The sequence below is a fragment of the Dendrobates tinctorius genome, unplaced genomic scaffold (assembly GCF_039654945.1).
Source record: "Dendrobates tinctorius isolate UK_male_01 unplaced genomic scaffold, ASM3965494v1 ptg000177l, whole genome shotgun sequence".
NCBI lineage: Eukaryota > Metazoa > Chordata > Amphibia > Anura > Dendrobatidae > Dendrobates > Dendrobates tinctorius.
In genome coordinates, this window is record NW_027361844.1 from 10,352,501 (window position 1) to 10,373,536 (window position 21,036).

The 21,036-nt window shown below is 45.0% G+C and overlaps 1 protein-coding gene across 7 annotated transcripts in view; it reads right to left on the reverse strand.

The window, feature by feature from the left end:
• The window catches only part of CUNH3orf70 (chromosome unknown C3orf70 homolog), a 173,785-nt gene that overhangs the window by 148,057 nt on the left and 4,692 nt on the right, over positions 1–21,036 (reverse strand). For 5 of the 7 annotated variants that reach the window (XM_073551543.1, XM_073551545.1, XM_073551542.1 and 2 more), the window contains exon 2: positions 13,250–13,503. In XM_073551543.1, coding sequence (XP_073407644.1) covers positions 13,250–13,433 — 184 coding nt within the window. In that variant the 5' untranslated portion in view covers positions 13,434–13,503. Of the gene's footprint in view, positions 1–13,249; positions 13,504–21,036 lie in introns of those variants that run through there. The other 2 variants (XR_012221389.1, XR_012221390.1) reach the window with 2 other exon arrangements.

Here is a 21,036-nt window from a genome sequence, read left to right on the forward strand (position 1 = left end):
GTATTTACTTTCATGCAGTCTTCTCTTTATGGTAGATTTGGATATTGATACGCCTACCTCATGGAGAGTGTTGTTCACTTGGTTGGCTGTTGTGAAGGGGTTTCTCTTCACCATGGAGATTATTCTGCGATCATCCACCACTGTTGTCTTCCGTGGGCGCCGAGGTCTTTTTGCATTGATGAGTTCACCAGTGCTTTCTTTCTTTCTCAGGATGTACCAAACTGTAGATTTTGCCACTCCTAATGTTGTAGCAATTTCTTGGATGGGTTTTTTCTGTTTTTGCAGCTTAAGGATGGCTTGTTTCACTTGCATGGAGAGCTCCTTTGACCGCATGTTTCCTTCACAGCAAAACCTTCCAAATGCAAGCACCACACCTCAAATCAACTCCAGGCCTTTTATCTGCTTAATTGAGAATGACATAATGAAGGGATTGCCCACACCTGTCCATGAAATAGCCTTGGAGTCAATTGTCCAATTACTTTTGGTCCCTTTAAAAACAGGGTAGCACATGTTAAGGAGCTGAAACTCCAAAACCCTTCATCCAATTTTAATGTGGATACTGTTGTGAATTCACTTTCTGGCCTCCCTCTGGTTATTACTGAAGGTAGTGGAGCTTGTCATATTGACAGAGGGGTTGCAAGTTCTCTTTCTGGGCTCCCTCTGGTGGTTACTGGAGGTAATGGAGCTGATCTGATTAACAGAGGCTTGCCACCTGATAATGAGGACGACGATTGGAGATCTGGGGTTTCAGATTGGGATTTAAGACAGCCGACTCTCTCTATCCCTGCTGGTGATTTTCTTCTTGCCTCCTGAGGTCTGATGTTTCCAGCTCAGTCCCTGCATGTTCAACTAAGTGTTCATTTGCTACTCTGTTTGCATTTGATCTGGTTTTGCCTATCTCAGTTTTGTGTGGATCAGCCAGCTCCGGCTGGGGGTGTGCTGAATCACCGCCCATATGTTACTGCTTGTGCTGCCAGTTTGTTTTGTCCCTTATTAGATTGGCCTCTTTTCGCTCTGCTTTCAGAACATACCAGAGTGCTGATATCAGTGGGCGAAGTCGTGCGACTTCAGTGTTTTTTGCATCAGACGTGTTGGACTTTTTGCAGGGTTTTTGCGTGATTGCAGACAGTGTCTTTCCTTTCCTGTCCTGTCTAGTCAGTGTGGGTCCCATCATTTGCTCAATCTATTTTCCTGCCTGCGTTTGTGTTTTCATCTTGTCTCACCGACAATATATGTTTGGGGGCTATCTATTCTTTTGGGGTCGGCTCTGGGGCATTATAGATTTCCCCTTTCTTTCTTTAGGCTTAGTTAGCTCTCTGGCTGTGTCGAGGTGTCTAGGATCATCGTAGGTAAGCTCCACGGCTACTGCTAGTTGTGTGCATAGGATCAGGGGTCTGCAATCCGCTTAGTTACCAACCTCTCTGGTTTTCTGTGGCTTAGCTTGGGCTTGCTCTCCTCCTCGGTGACCCAATCATAACAGGATACCCTCAAATGAAAGCTGAAAGTCTTAACTTCAACTGCATCTGAATTGTTTTGTTTAAAATTCTTTGTGGTAATGTCTAGAACCAAAATTAGAAAAATGTTGTCTCTGTCCAAATATATATGGACCTAACTGTATAAAAAAACAAAACAATACTCACCCCTCCTCCTCGCTCCTACACTGATTCCAGCAGCCGGCTTCAGTGTCAGGAGCTGCCCCGTCTGCCAGACACACAGGGGGTGCGCGATGAAGTGACGTCATCACGCACCGGCTGTGAGTCAACAGAGGGGACTGATGGGAGAGAGAACGTCAGCTGACGCTCTGTCTCGTATTACAATTGAGGGCGGAACCGGCCCTGATTTACAGCTGCATAGCGGCTTACTGGGCTGGGGGGGCGGAGCCCCTGGGGGAGTGGAGACCGTGAAATGATATTCACTGCTTCCCACGCCCATGTGGGCGTGGGAAGCAGTGAATATTCATTTCTCTTTAGCAGCGGGGACAGGGGCTCCTGCCTCCTGTCACCCGCTGCTGCTCCGCTGGCATGAGCCCCCATAGTAGCTGCATGGTGTGTGACACACCACTGGCTGCGGGCCCTTGGATCAGTGGGGGCCCTAGGCAACTGCTGGCCCTGTATGCCAGCAGGTGCCAGGGCCCACTGGATGCCAGGGCCCACCGGATAATCCTCTGGTTCTCCGGTGGGCCAGTCCGACGCTGCTCACGACTGGCGCGAGCGCCATGCAACAATTTACTAGTTCTGCAGTAAACATCCTCCAAGTCACAGAGGAAGGGGGCTCTGCGCAGTACATAACTGCTCATGAATGATTGGTCTCTGGGGAAAAAAGATTTTTTTAAAGGTTTGCCTCATTACTACTTTGCTGAAAATCTTCGGGCCAGAGCTACAAAGAACCGCTCTTGCAATGGTAGACGTGGCCCATGTGCATTATTATATGGAGGGAAACCTAAGCCTGAACGAATCTCATTCTTTTCTGTAATCCAGATCCTGCACCAGATGGCTCCAGAGATTGAATGAATAAAAACGTCAGCTAAAAACAAGACCGAAGCACAACGAGCATTACGGCATTTATCAGATGCACTAAGTGGCTAAACAAGACTGATATGACTGCCTAAAATTACCATTCCTGTGCTGTGGCTGAGTACACGCAAGGACTTAGGCGTCAGAGGATTTTTTGCCTCATAGGGAAAAAAAAAGTAATCATGTCAGTGTTTTCTCATATAAAAAAAATGCATAGAAACTTCTATCATCGTTATAAAAGAACAATACACAAGTGGCATCCGTATGCTTTTTGGCATTTTCAAGATCTCAAATCAAACTAATACGGCATTGGACATAAAGAACAGCCTTAGACTACGCTGTGTGCACAATTATTAGGAAATTTGCATTTTTGATGATTAGCTTCATCACTGAACAACTACAGAGCTGTAGCTCAATACACAAGGGTTAATAAACCTGAATATTTAACCCCATTCACAACATAGGACGCAAACTTACATTATATGTCGTGTCCCTGCCTTTAATTAGCCATCATACGCCTCTAACACCACGGGCGAAGTGGAGTGGAGCTTCACCCGTGGATATTAACCTGAGAATTCCCGTTCTCAGTCTCTGACAGTGGCATTTAACATGCGCCGACAGGAATGTATATCATTCAACGCTCCCATCGGTGTGCCCGTGACGTGGGGCACCAATGGGTTGTCACAATAGCAGGGGGACGGCTGATGACCTCCGTGCCTGTCATTATGACCCTCCTGTGAACGCCATTCAATGGCCAGTGTTCATTGAGATCATGATTTCTGCTATAGATAGAAGTGCGGATGCACTGCTATGTACTGTACAGGTGATCAGCCGATTGCAGCTTCAAGTCCCCTACGGGGACTATTGAATAAAGTAAAAAGTGGGGAAAAAAGGTTTTTAAAAATATGAAAAAAAATAAAAATACAAAAGTTCCAATCACACCCTATCACCCATTAAACACAAAACAAAAATACAGAGATTTGGTATTGCTGCGTTCGTAAAAGTCTGATCTATCAGAATATAAAATAATTTAATCCAATCGGTTAATGCCGTAAAATAAAAAATTAAAAAAAAAAAAAATTAAAAAAGCCAGAATTGCAGTACTTTTTTGGCAACTATCAAGAAAAGAGATTACTCCTTGCAACTCAAGTTGAGTGCCGTGGTTTCTCTCATATTTCATGGATTGAATCGTACCACTGCACACCTCCATTTCAGCCAACAGTGCCAACTAGCAATTTCATGATATGGGCATCAGTGGGGACCACCCCAATGGGCGCAGTCCCCCTTCTTTAAGTGAAAACAGAGCCTCTGCCTGATGGAACGGTTACAGCTTGGGTGGATCTAAGTCATTGCTGTACTACGTGGAGGGCCAGTCATCTAAATGGCCACCATATAACATCATCTAATAAAACATTTCACCTATAGCAGGAGCTGCAGGGAAATAGTCAGGCTGGCCACGGCAGTGGGACAATCACTAGTACTGTATTTTCCCATACTGTCAGTTGTCTTTTGTTTAGCGGGTGTTAATCTCTATTGCAAATAAAGGAGTTAAGGCTGCGGCACATTTCATGGCCTGCCATATTTCCTACGTGAGCTGCTTTTCAAGGCTCTCGCTTTCTATAGTCCTCGATTAAACACAATTGCAATCACTTGACAGCATGTTCTGAAATACCCCGACATTTTATAAGGTTGGTATATAATTCATAGGCTTTTCAGCACAAAAAAAAAAAAAGAACTTTCCTTTATATTTTCCAGCCTCATAAAATGATAACAGCTTTTAATGTCTTCGTGTATTTGTTTTTTTCTTGACAACTACTTCATGGACTGCAGCAGATAGAAAAAACACAAAACGTGACTTTCGGAAAATCATCCATATTCCCTCATGGTCAATGGGAGTAAAGGAGGTAGACCAGTCCAGCTCTTGACTATCTTCGCTGGTCCGGTGGACAATATTTGAATGAGCAGTGAACATGGATAACTGCTGCTCCATTCACATGGGGGGACACTGGACCAGGAGTGGACCCAGACAGAAGAGGGCCCCTGCGCAAGAACATTCTGTGGGCCCTGCTCCGTCCAATAGCTCAAGCACAATCCCACCTGCTTTGGAGGTAGAAGTGACCCCTCTTACCTCTTTGGCTCCTGTGAGTTTGCAGGGTTGCACCAATAGTGTGGCCGCTCCTGCACTGGCCCCGTTCTCGTGGCCAGCAGGGGTCCTAGTGGTGGCCTTAGCGATTGTTTTCCAGAAACAAATGGCAACACAGAGATTCATATTTTGCTGGTTGTTTTTTACTTTGAGAGAGAAATATTCTTGGTTGTTTGCATAAGGATGACCCCAGTCTATGCCCCCTATTATCATAAATGGGGGGCGTACTTCAGCTGCACAAAATGAAGTTAGAAATTGAACCAAACTCCACTTGCGTCTAGGCGTCTTCAGCCTTTCTACCTGACAGCTGTCCCTAATTGTGACTATCTGGGGGCAGTGACCTGCGGAGAACACAATATCTATTGATCTTTGCTCACCGGTTTAGCACCAGCCAAACCAAATTAGGAGCTCCGTGGGCCCACAAGTTTTGTTGGGCACATTACATGTCACGACTCATTTTGTGGAAGTCGTAACAGCTCTGGTTCTGCTTTAATTTTAATATGGTTTTTCCTTTTGGACCAGCAAGGGTTAATGTCAGTTTCCTTGCTGGCCAGATGATGTGGGAGGTGACCACTCCCACCATCTTTTAAAAAGTCACATGACTCATCAGCTGACTGTTGGTGAGAGAGCAGCCAGGAGTTGGAAGCTCTCTGGTGCCAGTGTGCATCAGCTGCTTGAAGGCATGGCTCTGTATCCTCTGCTGTGTGGAGCTTTCTTGTTCTCGGTCCCTACCCCGTGTTTACACCTTCTGCAGTGGTGATGCTAGCGTCCTTGCCTGCCAGTGCACTACCCAGGGTATAGGGAGGTGACGGCAGCAGGAGGAGTGCCCACATAGGGCGTAAGGGGAGCTTACTGATAGGCCCAGGCTGTGTTAGGAGGTGCACCAGCCCTCATTCCCTATTGTTAGGGTCTTCCTCTCCCTTTTTCCATCCCCGCCGTTGGCGTTTGTTGTGCCGTCCACTGGTCCGACCCTTGTCGGTTGTGACATTATATCTGCTATGTAAGAGACCAAAACATAGGACATTTCTTACTGTATTGCCCTAGGTCGGTTACACTTTTCAACAACTGATCTACTGGTGCAAAATGACTATCTGGGGCCTGTTGGCTTTAAACTTCATAGAAATGCTTCTCTAGATGCTTTAAAAGGTGTTTCCTGGTTTTGTAAATCCCCTTTCCCTGGGTTGCAAACTCTACTTTACTTACCCTTCCCAGGTCCAACATTGAGTCTCCACTGCTGCACTTAGTGTGTGTTATTGTCAGCAGTGCTGTCGTTACATGGAGAGTGTTGCAGTCACTACCTCAGCTCGAGCAAAGCGGACGGCACAAACCGCTCAGATGCTGAGCTCGCCAATTGGCTGCAGCGCTGTCGATGTGAAGTCAGTGCTGCAGAGAATAACAGACATCGGGAGCAGCGGTGAAGACTGAGTGCTGGACCCCGGGAGGGTGAGCAACGCATACAGTTTTGATTAAAAAATAAAATGCAGCTGGGGGACAGCTTTACTGACTATAGAGGTGGCAAATACCAACCATCGGAAACAATAATGATGCGTTTCTCACACCTATGTCCAACTAGAGGCTAGCCGTCCTTGGCAACACAAGCACCGTCTCTTTCACCTGACCCCCCCATGTACAGGGCGAACAGTGAGCATCTCTAACAGCCCAGTAACAAGGCAGGCTTGACTGAATGCTACCATTCCATAAGAACACAGAACCAAAAACAGCACGCAACAAAGCCGAAACTAGACTTTTCTTCCAGGAGCCGCACACATCAGAGGAATCCCAGAGACATATGGCAATCCCCATCCACTTTCAGGTTATGTTCACACGTTGCATTTTTTGCTGCATTTTTTAATGCAAATTTTAAGCTGCGTTTTACAGTGCCAGCAAAGGCTATGGGATTTCAGAAAGCTCATGCACACACATTGGTTGTTTTTTTCCTGAAAACTGCTGTGTTTATGATAACTGGAGCCTGTCGCTTCTTTCAGCGTATTTGCAGCAGTTTTTTTTTTCACCCATAGAAAGCAATGGATAAGTGCAGAAAACGCTGGAAAGAACGCAGGCATCAGGTTTTGCTGCAAAAATCTTAAGGAAGTTGCATCACAAATTTTTTTGGGGGCAGTAAACTTTATCGGCACAACTAAAACGCAGAAAATACACAACAAAAATGCTGCAAAAACGCACCATAGCCTACCATCTGGGGGTAAATGATAACGACTGCAGAGGAGATAGCTGTGCATGCAGCAGTGAAAATAAGTGTTTGTACACTGCGGATTTCCCAATCATGAGATCTGCTCACTTCACATCACAGAACAGACATCTCATTCATTCCACTGATTACAGACGAGACAGAAGCGCTCCTACCACACAGGTCAGAAGCCGCTGTCAGCGCTTAAGAATCCCAGATTTAAAAGGGGTTAATGTCCAATGTTCTGTCTTCAGCAGTGCACTGCTCCCCAGCCTCCAGGCTTCCTGCTAGTGATATAGCACAAACTGTGCGCTGGCCCAGTCTGCAAGCACCAACATGCTGCCGGGATCCAATGATATTATGCAGTGAAGGCAACAAGCAGAATTTGTTTCCCCTTAGCCCTTTCTGCAGCAAGTCTCTGCTGTCAATCGTCAGAGGCGGGACGGTCAGAGGCGGGACGGTCAGAGGCGGGACGGTCAGAGGCGGGACGGTCAGAGGCGGGACGGTCAGAGGCGGGACGGTCAGAGGCGGGACAGTCAGAGGCGGGACGGTCAGAGGCGGGACGGTCAGAGGCGGGACGGTCAGAGGCGGGACAGGGACCCGCCTCAGCCTACTCAGACTTTTTCAAAGTATGTTTCTGCTGAAACTTTGCAGCATTTCAGAGAAGAACTTTAAAAAGTATATATACCTGGTGCACTCAAATTAGGGAAAAATCCAACATTATCGGCTTTCAAAACAGGAAAGCTGACAGAAGCTAAAGGGGCAAAGCAATTAGCTGAGTGCCACCACCCTTAAACGGGTATTATACTCCAAAATGATATCCTATCCTTAGGATAGGTCATTAATATCAGACTGGTGGGGGCCTAACAGCTGGGACCCCCACGATCAGTGGTTATTACTCCCAGAGGCCAGACACTGCCGCTCACTCCGTTCAGTGACTGCTTCATGTTGGTTAATGCGGTGATTTCTCTCTGCAACACTTTCCACATAGATCTTGTTTTCTGATTTTTAAAAATGCTGCTAAAAAGAACCAATAAAGAAGTTTTATCCGTATCCTGTGGGCTATTCACATTTCTTTCTATGGTTCCTCTTTCTCTGTAAATGGGCGGAAATCAACTTAGTCACAAAACTTGTGCAATCACACATTAGAGGAGGATAGGGTTGCAGTTTCTCTTATTCTGGGGGATAGAGAGGATAACTGGAAAACATACCAAGAAGGGGTTGTCCAAATAGTGGATAACCCCTTTAACCTTTAAGGGAATCTGTCAGCACAAACTTGCTGTGTAATCTGAGGGCAGCATGAGGCAGGGGCTGAGACACAGATTTCACTAATGTGTCACTTATTAGGCTGCTGTTTCATTACAATGAGTGTTTTATCAGCAGGAGATTATCACTAAAGGACTACAGCTCATGTGCATCCTGGTCCCAGCACTGATTAGCAGCTTACTGTTAATAAACAATGTACACAGACCGCTGTGGTTCGGGTGGGGGCAGCTTTCTGAGCTCTGCTACATCTAACAACTGTGATTGCTACACCCATTACACTAAGTGATACATCACTGGAATCAGGGGTTCTTTTCCCACACTATGCTGCTCTCAGATAAGGTAGCAAAAATCTGGCTACCAATTCCCTTTAAATACTATATTCAATAGTGTAAAAGAAATGTGTTGTGGTTTCCATTTTTAGACAACACATCCGCGCACATGATAAAGATGCTCTGAATGCCTCTTATTAGTAAATCGGCTTTTAAAAAAGTGACAAACGGAGGGATGCCTCCATTATTTGGCGGCGGCGGTGCTGGACTTTCTAGAACATGGCGAGGCTGAATTACACACGTTCAGCATCTTTTTCCAGTAAGTTCATTAGGAAAACCCGATCTTCTAACAAGCAGCATTAAGAGCTGCAAACGGAGGGATCCTGGGAGAGACTAATAGAATCCATTTGTTTCAGCTAAAGATTTTCTGTCATCTCTGGAATTTCTGGCGCCCACCCATTTATGTTAACCCACTCGTAATAACCTTCCAGCATTAAACAATGGAAAGCCGATGCTGTCTAACATGGTCGGCAGGACCATATAACAATGGGCTATTACACACAGCACCGTCAGGAAGACATGTAAAGGAAATGCCATAAATATACAATATTTTACATTTTTATCACCCCCATTAAACCTAAAACTGCCCTGATCTGTAAAGCCTATTATCTGTGGGAATCTAAGCTCTCATGGGTGTGTAGAATAATGCTCCCGATCGCTGAAGCTGCCTGTCCTGGGTTAACCCTTCTTTTCTAAAAGATAGCTGTAAAATGCAGTATATCTGCACGAAACTAAAGCATTGATTTTGGTAATGCGCCCAGTGTGTCCTCGCTGCTCTGGAAACTGGGCACATATGGCACGCTTGTCACTCAGCACTCAACAGTAAGCCATATGTAGCGTGGGAGTCCTGATCACTACAGAATAGCAGAGCCTCCGCTGCAAGCCTTTATTACTGCGGAATTCACATATTTTGGTTTCCATATATACACACACACACACGTGTGCATACATACAAATGTTTTACCAGCCATTTGTGAAGGATCTATCTGGATATCCCATAATAAGTATCACAAGCCATGTATAGGAGTGATATGTAGCACAGGACACATAACCGGAGCACCCCAATATGATACACAGAGAACAAGAGGGACACTGTATGCTACTTGTCACATAGAACAGATATAAAGAGTGGTGTCATCTATGTCTTACAGCATTTAGAGGGTTATTCCCATCTATGTCTTTAAAAGGAATCTGTTACCAGACTTTTGCTACCCCATCTGAGAGGAGTATAATGTAAGTACAGAGACCCTGATTTCAGTGATTTGTCACTTACCGGGCTGCTTGCTGCAGTTTTGATAAAATCATTGTTTTATTTGACGCAGATCTGTCAGTCAGTGTGCTCAATGCTGAGCTCTATATAATCCCACCCACACCACTGATTGGCTGTTTTCTGCCTGTACACAGAAAGCAGCCAGTGGTGGGAGCGGGTAATACAGAGCTCATGAATATGGAGGACTTGTGAAATCAGGGTCTCTGTCTCTACATTATGCTGCTCTCAGATTACATGTCAAAAACCCGATGACCAAGATTGGATTGATGTTTCTATGTCCCGGCCACCAGAGACTGAGTTACAAAAACAGCATAAGTTATTTTTTTATTTTTACTCTGGGTCTAAGATCTGATATCTTTCTTGTTCAACCTGGTGCTGGCTCAGAGCGGTTTTGGATTGCTCCTGACGGCAATTCTGCTGCTTCACATCAACAGAGCAACTGGGAAGAGGAAGAGCTGCTCTGCCAACTGCATGACTAGCACCATCATGCTGATTGACCGGCAGCTCCCTGCAGTTACGCAGTGGGGAGGCGGCTGTTAATCAGTATGACATTGGCAGTCACGCTCTGTCAACAGAGCAGAGAGGAAGAGAAACAGCTGCTCTGTTGACGTGACATCAGTGGAAGCAGCAGAATCGCAGGCAGGAGCGGTGTTTGATTGCTCTAAGGTGGCAGAAAAGCCAGGTGGCTTCCAACTACCTGCCTGCGAGTCCAATAGTAAAGGAATAAAATAGTTCCTTTAACTCCCAAACAAGTGAATGGGAATTACAGAAACGCCCTAGCAGAGACAGACCTAGGCTATTGCTGCAGCTCCGCAGCTGTAGCTCACCTTCATCTCTATGGGCGTTCGTGCAGTGCAGCTGCGTTCAGCTGTGTCGGAACGCCAGCCTTTGGTGGCCAGGACATAGAAGCAGAGGTGTCTGACAGCAGCGAATGCTCCTTTCCCTATTAAAAACACACGCCCTCTCCACCAGAGTACGTGTGTGTATGAGGGAGGACCACAGACAATCCATGGCTTTTGGATGATTGTCCAACCTTGTTCACACGGACATCACGGTTACTCATTTTACTGAACAGAATAACACTAATCAGATTTTACATTGCAGCAGCTAAAAACCAGAACAAAACTCCGTCCCATCCTCGTTTGCTACTGTGCATGGACGTATGTGCAATGTATCAGTCAGGAGTCCACATTCCCTACAATGGACTAAGCCACCAACCCGGAGGACATCTCGCTGGGTTTTCAGCCTCTGGATGTAAAAAAATGCTTTTATCTACTGACCACAAGCATGTATTGGCTGTTATCACCTATATTATACTACTATACTGTAGTGTATATATACTCAGCGAAGAAGAATGGTGACAAAAAACAAACCAAGAGCCAATCATGCTACAAATACTTATCTTACCTTCCATACTAAAAAAATACACTCAAGACGCAGTTACACTGTCTCACTGCACTGGTATTTTTACATAAATGGAATCAGATTTTATGTAATCTGAGAGCAGCATAATATAGGGTAAGAGAGGCTGATTCCAGCGATGTGTCACTTACTGGGCTGCTTGCTTTGCTGCAGTTTTGCTATAATCCCTGTTTTCTCTGCTGTAGATGTAGCAGTGCTCAGAATGCTGAGCTGTGTATAACCCCGCCCACATCACGGATTGGCATCTACCTGTGTACACTGTAAATTGTAGGCAAGCTGCTATTCAGTGGTGGGGGAGGGGGTTACACAGATTAGCTGGAATGCAGTGCAGGCGAGACCTAGTCTGGCAGTGATAATCTCCTGCTAATAAAAGAATGATTGTATTGAAAGTACAGAACACAGCCCAATAAGTGACACATCTCTGGAATCAGGATTTCTTTCCCTATATTATGTTGCTCTCAGATAAAATTGCAAAAACCTGCTGACAGATTATTTTTAAAATAGCGACAACCAATATGTGCTTCCATTATCCCTAATTGTATTGCACTAGCTCATTGTATAGCAGCACAAGTACACTGCCTGGAACAGGACCTGCGGGTCGTTTATCCTGCTTCCCGCAGGTAAGACTTTATTCACACACTAGAGATGATACATTTTCTTTCCCCCACCTTGTAGTCCAAGAAGGAACATATGGAAAGTTTGTGAGTGATAACATCCTGACAACTTGTTTCCTTAGCATTATACCAGGCAGTCAAGAAAGTTGACCATTCCAAAGGCTGAGAATACACATTATATGGCTATGACGCTTCGGCCAATCATTCAGCCTGCAGCCACGTCTCTCATCCCTCCCATACACAGTAGTGCTAGTTCATCCGAGATGGCTGTGAATGGCCCCCCCTTACACATTAGAGTGTCGGATGAACCCGTTGAAATCAGCAGGTTCAGCTAACATTAGTCTAACGTGTATGGGAACTCAAGGCCCAACAGACACTACAAACAACTGGATCATTAGGCTGGCAGGTAAATTTGCTTGACTCTGCCGCCCCACCCGAGCGCCCATCCGGCCGACTCTGCCGCCCATCCGGCCGACTCTGCCGCCCCACCCGAGCGCCCATCCGGCCGACTTTGCCGCCCATCCGGCCGACTCTGCCGCCCCACCCGAGCGCCCATCCGGCCGACTCTGCCGCCCATCCGGCCGACTCTGCCGCCCCACTCGAGCGCCCATCCGGCCGACTCTGCCGCCCCACCCGAGCGCCCATCCGGCCGACTCTGCCGCCCCACCCGAGCGCCCATCCGGCCGACTCTGCCGCCCCACCCGAGCGCCCATCCGGCCGACTCTGCCGCCCCACCCGAGCGCCCATCCGGCCGACTCTGCCGCCCCACCCGAGCGCCCATCCGGCCGAGAGCTCTGTGAGAGAGCTGCTAGCAGACATGTTGGGGGGTCCCCATATATATAAGACTGTCAGGCAAACCTGTCACTATCAGTGGGTTTGGCCGATGTCAATCTAATGTGTATGAGGTGGGCTTAACAATTATCCTGTAATAGTATAATAATTATCAGTTATGAGATAACCGGGAGTCTTTCATTTCAGGCTTTTAACTGTACAGATCTTCTACATGTTCTTACCCAACTAATAAAATCCGTAGACAACTCTATTAGTTGTGAACAACCAGGTATATTTGATACAAGCCACGGGGACTCGAACATAATATACGAGCACGCCGAAGACACTTGGATAACACCCGAGCATGCTCAGATAACACGTTACCCAGCAAGTTCGCTCATCACTAATTACCATCATGAATGCAGAAAGAACCAAAAACTGGACCACTCAAGGGGCTTCTGAAAATCGTACCCAACAGTGGGCATTTTGCAGACATTCCTAAGACTTGGAGTAAAATTTTGGCAAGTATGGAGGATTGTGATTTTCTATGAAAGTTGTACAGTTGTTATATACTGTAGCTGTTGAAAGTTGTTATAACAAGCCAGTCTAGCTCCTAGATTACTTTAGCAGCCCCCTATACTTTACAATGTTATGGCTGTTTTACACAGATGGAAAAAAACAGCATATACCATTTAAATCTCAGGCAGAAAAGCAGAATAACAAAATGTGGACTTACAGTGGCACCAGCCCAAGTGGCAGCACCAGTGGAGTCTGAAGCACTTGCCATGGCTGTGGGTCGCACAGATGGATAGTCCGTCACAGGGCTTGAAATCTGGTCGTCCAGCACAGCTCCGGGCCAAAGCTTGCGCTTCATCCACCTTATCGTTTTTCAGGCACTTTTGGGCAGCTGTGGCTGTCATCTCCGCCTAGACGCCTCTTCAGAGGCAGGAGAGATGTGCCCAAAGCTGAGTGAACGCAGGATGCCTGAAACTGAAAGGAAAGGTTCTTTTAGAATAAATGACAAAACGGATGAGAAAAGTCACACAAGAGTGATACAGGATCACATACAGAGAAAACGCAGAGCCCACAGCAGACAGAGAAGTGTCACCACACACTGCTGCGCCCACTGTCATGACATGGGTAAGGCTGAAAAAATGGAGAAAAAGCTACTGACCAAAATGCAGGGATCACTGCAAAATTACAAAATTATTATAAGCCTTTGTGATAGTTTCATCTCATTGTATGACTTTTTAAATGTTTTTACATGGATGTTGTCTTTTTGTTACCAATAAAATTTGTAATTTTGCAGTGATCCCTGCATTTTGGTCAGTAGCTTTTTCTCCATTTTCTCAGTTTGTGTTTATACTGACTGCTGGTTGATCCGCATATCTTATTCAGTAGTGCCCTCCTGAGTTTTTACATATATACATGGGTAAGGCTGAACACACACGCCCCCTAGAGGGCTACACTATGCATAACAAGCTAAACACTGATGGCTGAGAAGCCAACACAAGTGACGTGCTGTTCACACTCGGCATCTTATGTCCCATGCCATTCTGAAATCACTACCGTAAATCTTTGCCACATATATTATATAACCTGAGGGTTTTTTACATGAAGCTTGAGGTAATACCACCTTTCTACCACTAGGTACTGTTGCATTACTTTTAGTCCTCTATATTTACCCACAGATCTACTTACAGCGGATTGCAAAAGTAGTCATCCCCCTTTGGCATGTTTTCATGTTTTGCTACCTCACTGCCTGGACTTTCACGGGTTTTTTTAAGGGTTGGCATTAGTTTATGTAAAGTACATTTGGGTTTCGATTTATTGTGAAGCAAAAAAACAAATAGGATAAAATTATTGAAAACTTCAGTGTGCATAACTATCCACCCCTAAAGTCAGTACTTTGTAGAAACTCCTTTTGCGGCAATTACAGCTGCAAGTCGCTTTGCATAAGTCTGTATGAGATTTCCACATCTTGCCAATGGTAGTTTTGCCCATTCCTCTGATGAACAGCAATCTTCAAGTCTGACCACAGATTCTCAGTTGGATTAGGGTCTGGGCTCTGACTGGGCCACTCCAAAAGATTTACACTTTTCCCCATGAACCACTTGAGTGTTGCTTTAGCAGTGTGCTTTGGGTCATTGTCTTGTTGGAAGGTGAACCTCCATCCCAGGCTCATATCACTGACCGACTGAAACTGGTTTTACTCAAGAATATCCCTGCATTTCGGATCATTAATCCACCCCTCGACTCGGACCATTATCCCTGTCCCTTATGTGATCTTATGGACAGATACTCCAGTCTCTGCACCTCCTTCAGGATTATAATGGATTTGATGTTGATCTGGGAGATCATTAGAGACTGGGATTTTTATTTATTTATTTTTATAACCCAACCCTGACTTGTAATTCTGAACAACTTTGTCCCTTGACTTGTCTGAAGAGCTCCTTGGTTTTCATGGTGTTTGGTTAGTAGTGCCTCTTGCTTAACCCCTTTACGACACGCACCGTACATGGACGGCACATGTCGGTCTCCCCCTACCTTATATGTAGTCTCTGGTGATGTGCCCGCATCTTCCGGCACATGTCAGCTGATTTCATCAGTTGACATGTGCCCTTAACAGCCGCTGGTGAAATCGCGATCCACCCACGGCTGTTAACATGTTAAATGTCGCTGTCAATCTCTGACAGTGGCATGTAACATGCACGCGTCGGAAGCATGTCACAAACCCCACCCATCGGTATCCATGTCTGGGTTGCCATGACAACCAGGGGTCTGCAGGAGACCCCTGTGGTTGTTACTGCCGGATTGCTATGAGCGCCGCCCAGTGGCCGGTGCCCATGGCACATGATCATTTTGTGGAGCACAGATGCCGCTTCTTGAAACTAGTAAAAAAAAAGGTTTTAAAAATATATTATAGTACACAGTATATATACACATATATACACACAAAAGGATCAATTGGGGAAAAAAACGGCAATCCAACAGAGAAGTCTCTCAGACCAAATGGTATATATTCTCCGCAATCCCCAAAAGACTATATAATACTACTAAGGACAGTCAAAAAACTGAACAGAGCATACCACACTAAACCATTGACCACAAGTCATGATATAAAAATATATTTTATTAATTTATATAATAAAAACAAAGTTTTCCACAATAGTCGCAAAACATCAATGTACACATTGCATAAAAAAGTAGGGTGTAACTATCCAATTGGATGGGACAGTGCTGGTAGTAAGCACCTTGCTGGAAAAATAAAGTGCAGCCCAGGTAAAACTAAATATGCCAAAAATATTAAAAAGTATAACAAGTGAATTTTAATTATTGTCAAAAAATGTGAAATAATTATTTCCACCAAAATGTTTGTTCATAGGTGTATAGAGGTCCATTTCTAACAACCATCACTCCAGTGTTCTTATGGTACTTTGTGTTTGCTGTGTAAGAAGGCTAATGGATGGTTAGAATACCCTTGAAAACCCTTGTGCAAGTATGTTAGCACAGCTGAAAACAGTTTGGCTGATTAGAGGAGATATAAACCTGACCTTCCTTTGAGCTAGTTGACAATCTGGAGCGTTACATTTGCTGGTTCCAAATGGCAAAAAAAAAAAAAAAAATACTTTCATGTGAAACTTGACAGTCTATTCTTGTTCTTAGAAATGAAGGCTATTCCATGCGAGTAATTGCCGAGAAACTGAAGATTTCCTACAACGGTGTGTACTACTCCCTTCAGAGGAGAGCACAAACAGGATCTAACCAGAGTAGAAAGAGAAGTTGGAGGCCCCGCTGCACAACAAGGCAAGTACATTAGAGTCTGTAGTTTGAGAAATCGACGCCTCACACGTCCTCAACTGGCAGCTTCATTAAATAGTACATGCAAAACGCCAGTGTCAACGTCTACAGTGAAGAGGCGACTCCGGGATGCTGGCCTTCAGGGCAGAGTGGCAAAGAAAATTATTATTTTAAATAAAAATCTTTTTTTCGAACCTTGTCAATATCTGAACTAGATTTGAAATTCATTTGGCAACTCATTTGATTAATAAAAGTATGCGTTTTCATGGAAAACACAAAATTATCTGGGTGACCCCAAAATTTGGAACGGTAGTATATATGTTTAAATCACCCCCTTTCAAAATAAAACAATTAAAAATACTTTGTCATTGCTGCGTTCAGAATCGCCTGATCTACAGGTGCATCTCACAAAATTAGAATATAATCAAAAAGTTAAATTTATTTCAGTTCTTCAAAACAAAAAGTGAAACTCATTACATAGAGTCATTACAAACATCAATTACTGCTTCAATGCAATGTGGCATGGAGGCGATCAGCCTGTGGCATTGCTGAGGGGTTATGGAAGCCCAGGTTGCTTTGATAGCAGCGTTCAGCTCGTCTGCAGTGTGGACAGGTGCCAAGTCCTGCTGGAGAATGAAATTTCCATCTCCAAAAAGCTTGTTGGCAGAGGGAAGCATGAAGTGCTCTAAAATTTCCTGGTAGACGGCTGCCCTGACCTTGGTCTTGATAAAACACAGTGGACCTACACCAGCAGATGACATGGCTCCCCAAACAATCACTGATTGTGGAGACTTCACACTACACCTCCAGCAGCTTGGATTGTCTGTCTCTCCACTCTTCCTCCAGACTCTGGGACCTTGATTTCCAAGGTCTAGTGTGAAGGACTTGGCATCTGTCCACACTGCCAAAAGTACCAATACCTGGTTTACAAACAACAGTATCACTGTGCTTGATTGGCCAGGAAACTCGCCTGACCTTAACCCCATAGAGAATATGTGGGGTATTGTCAAGAGGAAGATGAGAGACACCAGACCCAACAATGCAGAAGCTGAAGGCTGCTATCAAAGCAACCTGGGCTTCCATAACACCTCAGCAGTGCCACAGGCTGATCACCTCCATACCACGCCGCATTGATGCAGTAATTGATGCAAAAGGAGCCCCGACCAAGTATTGAGTGCATTTACTGAACATACATTTCAGGAAGCCAACATTTTGGCTTTTAAAATCATTTTTCAAGCTGGTGTTATAAAGTATTCTAATTTACTGAGATAATGACTTTTGGGTTTTCATTGGCTGTAAGCCATAATCATCAACATTCACAGAAATAAACACTTGAAATAGATAACTCTGTTTGTAATGTAATTATATAGAGCTATAATATGAGATTCACTTTTTGTATTGAAGAACTGAAATGAATTACCTTTTTGATGATATTCTAATTTTGTGAGATGTAACTGTATCAATATATAAAATAATGAATTTGATCGGTCGGTGTATTGAGAAAAAAAAATCAAAACACCAGAATCATGTTTTTTTTGGTCGCAGCAAAATTGCATTAAAATAAAATAATGGGCACTCAAAAGATCGTATCTACACCAAAATGGTATCAATAGAAACATCAGCTTGGAGCACAAAAGAAAAGCCCTCACCCAACCCCAGATCCCGAAAAATGGAGACGCTACAGGTCTCGGAAAATTATGCGATTTTTTTTTTTTTTTTTTTTTTAAACAGACTTTGGATTTTTTTCACCACTTAAATAAAAAAAACCTAGACATGTTTGGTGTCTTCAAACTCATAATGACCTGGAGAATCATAACGTCAGATCAGTTTTTGCATTTGGTGAACATGGTTAAAAAAAACAAAAGAAACAATTGTGGAAAATCACGTCTTTGGCAATTTCACTGCATTTGGAATTTTGTTCCTGTTTTCTAGTGCGTTACGAGCAAAACCGTATATAGCAAAATCAATGATGTCGGTCAAAAGTACATCTCGTCCCGCAAAAAACAAGCTCTCACATGGCCATATTGCTGGCAAAATAAATATAAAAAAAAAAGTTATGGTCTGGGAAGAAGATGAGCAAAAAACAAACGCAAAAAACGAAAATGACCCTGGTGTGAAGGGGTTAATGGTGTTGCAGCCTCTGTGGCCTTTCAGAAAAGGTAAAGTGTATATAGTGACAGACATGTGACACTTAGATTGCACACAGGGGGCTTCCTTTCACTAAGCATATGACTTATGGAGGTAATTGGTCTTTATAGCAAAAGGGGTGAATACATATACACGACACACATGACAATTTTTAGTTATTTGATCCCTTAAATTTAATTTATGCCTATATTTTTTACCTTCACCAGCTTAGACTATTTAGTTCTGATGGATCACACACAAATTGGATTACAAAAATTATTAAACACAGGTTGTAATGTAACAAAATAGGGATGAATACTTTCACAAGCCACCGTTATCTCCAAGCATGCCAGACTGCGCCCTGACACAGCGCCACGACTGCGCCCTGACACAGCGCCACGACTGCGCCCTGACACAGCGCCACGACTGCGCCCTGACACAGCGCCACGACTGCGCCCTGACACAGCGCCACGGCTGCGCCCTGACACAGCGCCACGGCTGCGCCCTGACACAGCGCCACGGCTGCGCCCTGACACAGCGCCACGGCTGCGCCCTGACACAGCGCCACGGCTGCGCCCTGACACAGCGCCACGGCTGCGCCCTGACACAGCGCCACGGCTGCGCCCTGACACAGCGCCAGGGCTGCGCCCTGTCAAAGCGCCACGACTGCGCCCTGACAAAGCGCCACGACTGCGCCCTGACAAAGCGCCACGACTGCGCCCTGACAAAGCGCCACGACTGCGCCCTGACAAAGCGCCACGACTGCGCCCTGACAAAGCGCCACGACTGCGCCCTGACAAAGCGCCACGACTGCGCCCTGACAAAGCGCCACGACTGCGCCCTGACAAAGCGCCACGACTGCGCCCTGACAAAGCGCCACGACTGCGCCCTGACAAAGCGCCACGACTGCGCCCTGACAAAGCGCCACGACTGCGCCCTGACAAAGCGCCACGACTGCGCCCTGACAAAGCGCCACGACTGCGCCCTGACAAAGCGCCACGACTGCGCCCTGACAAAGCACCACGACTGCGCCCTGACAAAGCACCACGACTGCGCACTGACAAAGCACCACGACTGCGCACTGACAAAGCACCACGACTGCGCACTGACAAAGCACCACGACTGCGCACTGACAAAGCACCACGACTGCGCACTGACAAAGCACCACGACTGCGCACTGACAAAGCACCAGTGCAGTGGTATTGTCCACATGATGTCCGGCTTGGTCAGCGCGGCAATGTCTTCACCACCCCGGGTAACCTTGCTACTCTATTATAGTCTTATTATTGGTTGTTCACTGCAAGCTATCTACACCCAGACTACAGAAAGCTTATTGTATAGGACCCTTTGTGTCCCCTGAGGGAGCAAACGGTGCTATATGTCCGTGCCTAGAGACACCCCCTGTCATATTGGGTCATGCCATACAGACGCTATAAAGCTCAATACATAGGACAGACGCCAGCAGAATAGACAAACCCTAGAAACCAGCAAGGAAGTCTCTGGTTCTGCCAAAGTGTCTGTCACTATAAGAAAAGAAAAAAAAAATAGCTTTCTATTGTAGATGTGAACAAAGTAATCAACCATCTAAAACATAGACTTTCCCTCTGGCTATCCTTCACAAAGGCCCCAGCATCAATAGCTACATGCCTTGTGCCTTTTAAATACTGGGCAACTGCATAAATAAGATTTTTTTAATTAAACCCCCATAACATCCAGGGATGTGGAGTCGGTAAGCCAAACCTGCGACTCCGACTCCTCAATTTCCCTTACACCGACTCCGACTCCGACTCCACGACTCCGACTCCCACACATATTGCTTATATTTAAGTGAAAAATTTATTGTAGTACAATGTGAACCTCAGACATTTAATCATTTTTATGATCCAATAATCAAGATATTTAGATAGAACAGAATATATATTGGTGTACTACCCGGTTTTCATTCTTTTTGGTACAGATACGATATGGATAGACAGATATGGATAAATGGATATATAGATAGAGCAGATTTCTAATCTGCTTTTGCTATTGAAAACATTATCTATGAGCTCAAAAACCTTTCAGGTGATGCAGTTTTTTAAAAAGATGATCAGCTTTTGCAGCTGAAAAACGTATCCTCAAAAAACACAGGAAAAATGCTGTGTGTGAATGTAGCCTTAGATCAGGAATATAACAGCCATTTATAGGACATTTCATAACTTTCCCAAACTCCTATGAAAAAATATTCAGCACATTCTGCATTGAATTACTGTACCCAATTTATTATATATTTTAGGAGTCGGAGTCGGTGCATTTTATACCGACTCCAACTCCGACTCCACCAAAATGAGCACCGACTCCGACTCCGCGACTCCGACTCCACAGCCCTGATAACATCAATTACACATTTTACAAAAAAAATCTAAAAAAAAAGGAGCAATGAACAATTGAACAATCACATTACACCAGCAAATCTGTCAGATGAACGCAGGCTATGCTTTACGGCAACCTCGATTTGAGCTAGGAAATGGCACAAAACAAAAAACATAAATTACCATCATAAGAACCACTGTAAAAGGAACCTTAGTTGTACAGCTCTAAGCAAAGGAAACAACT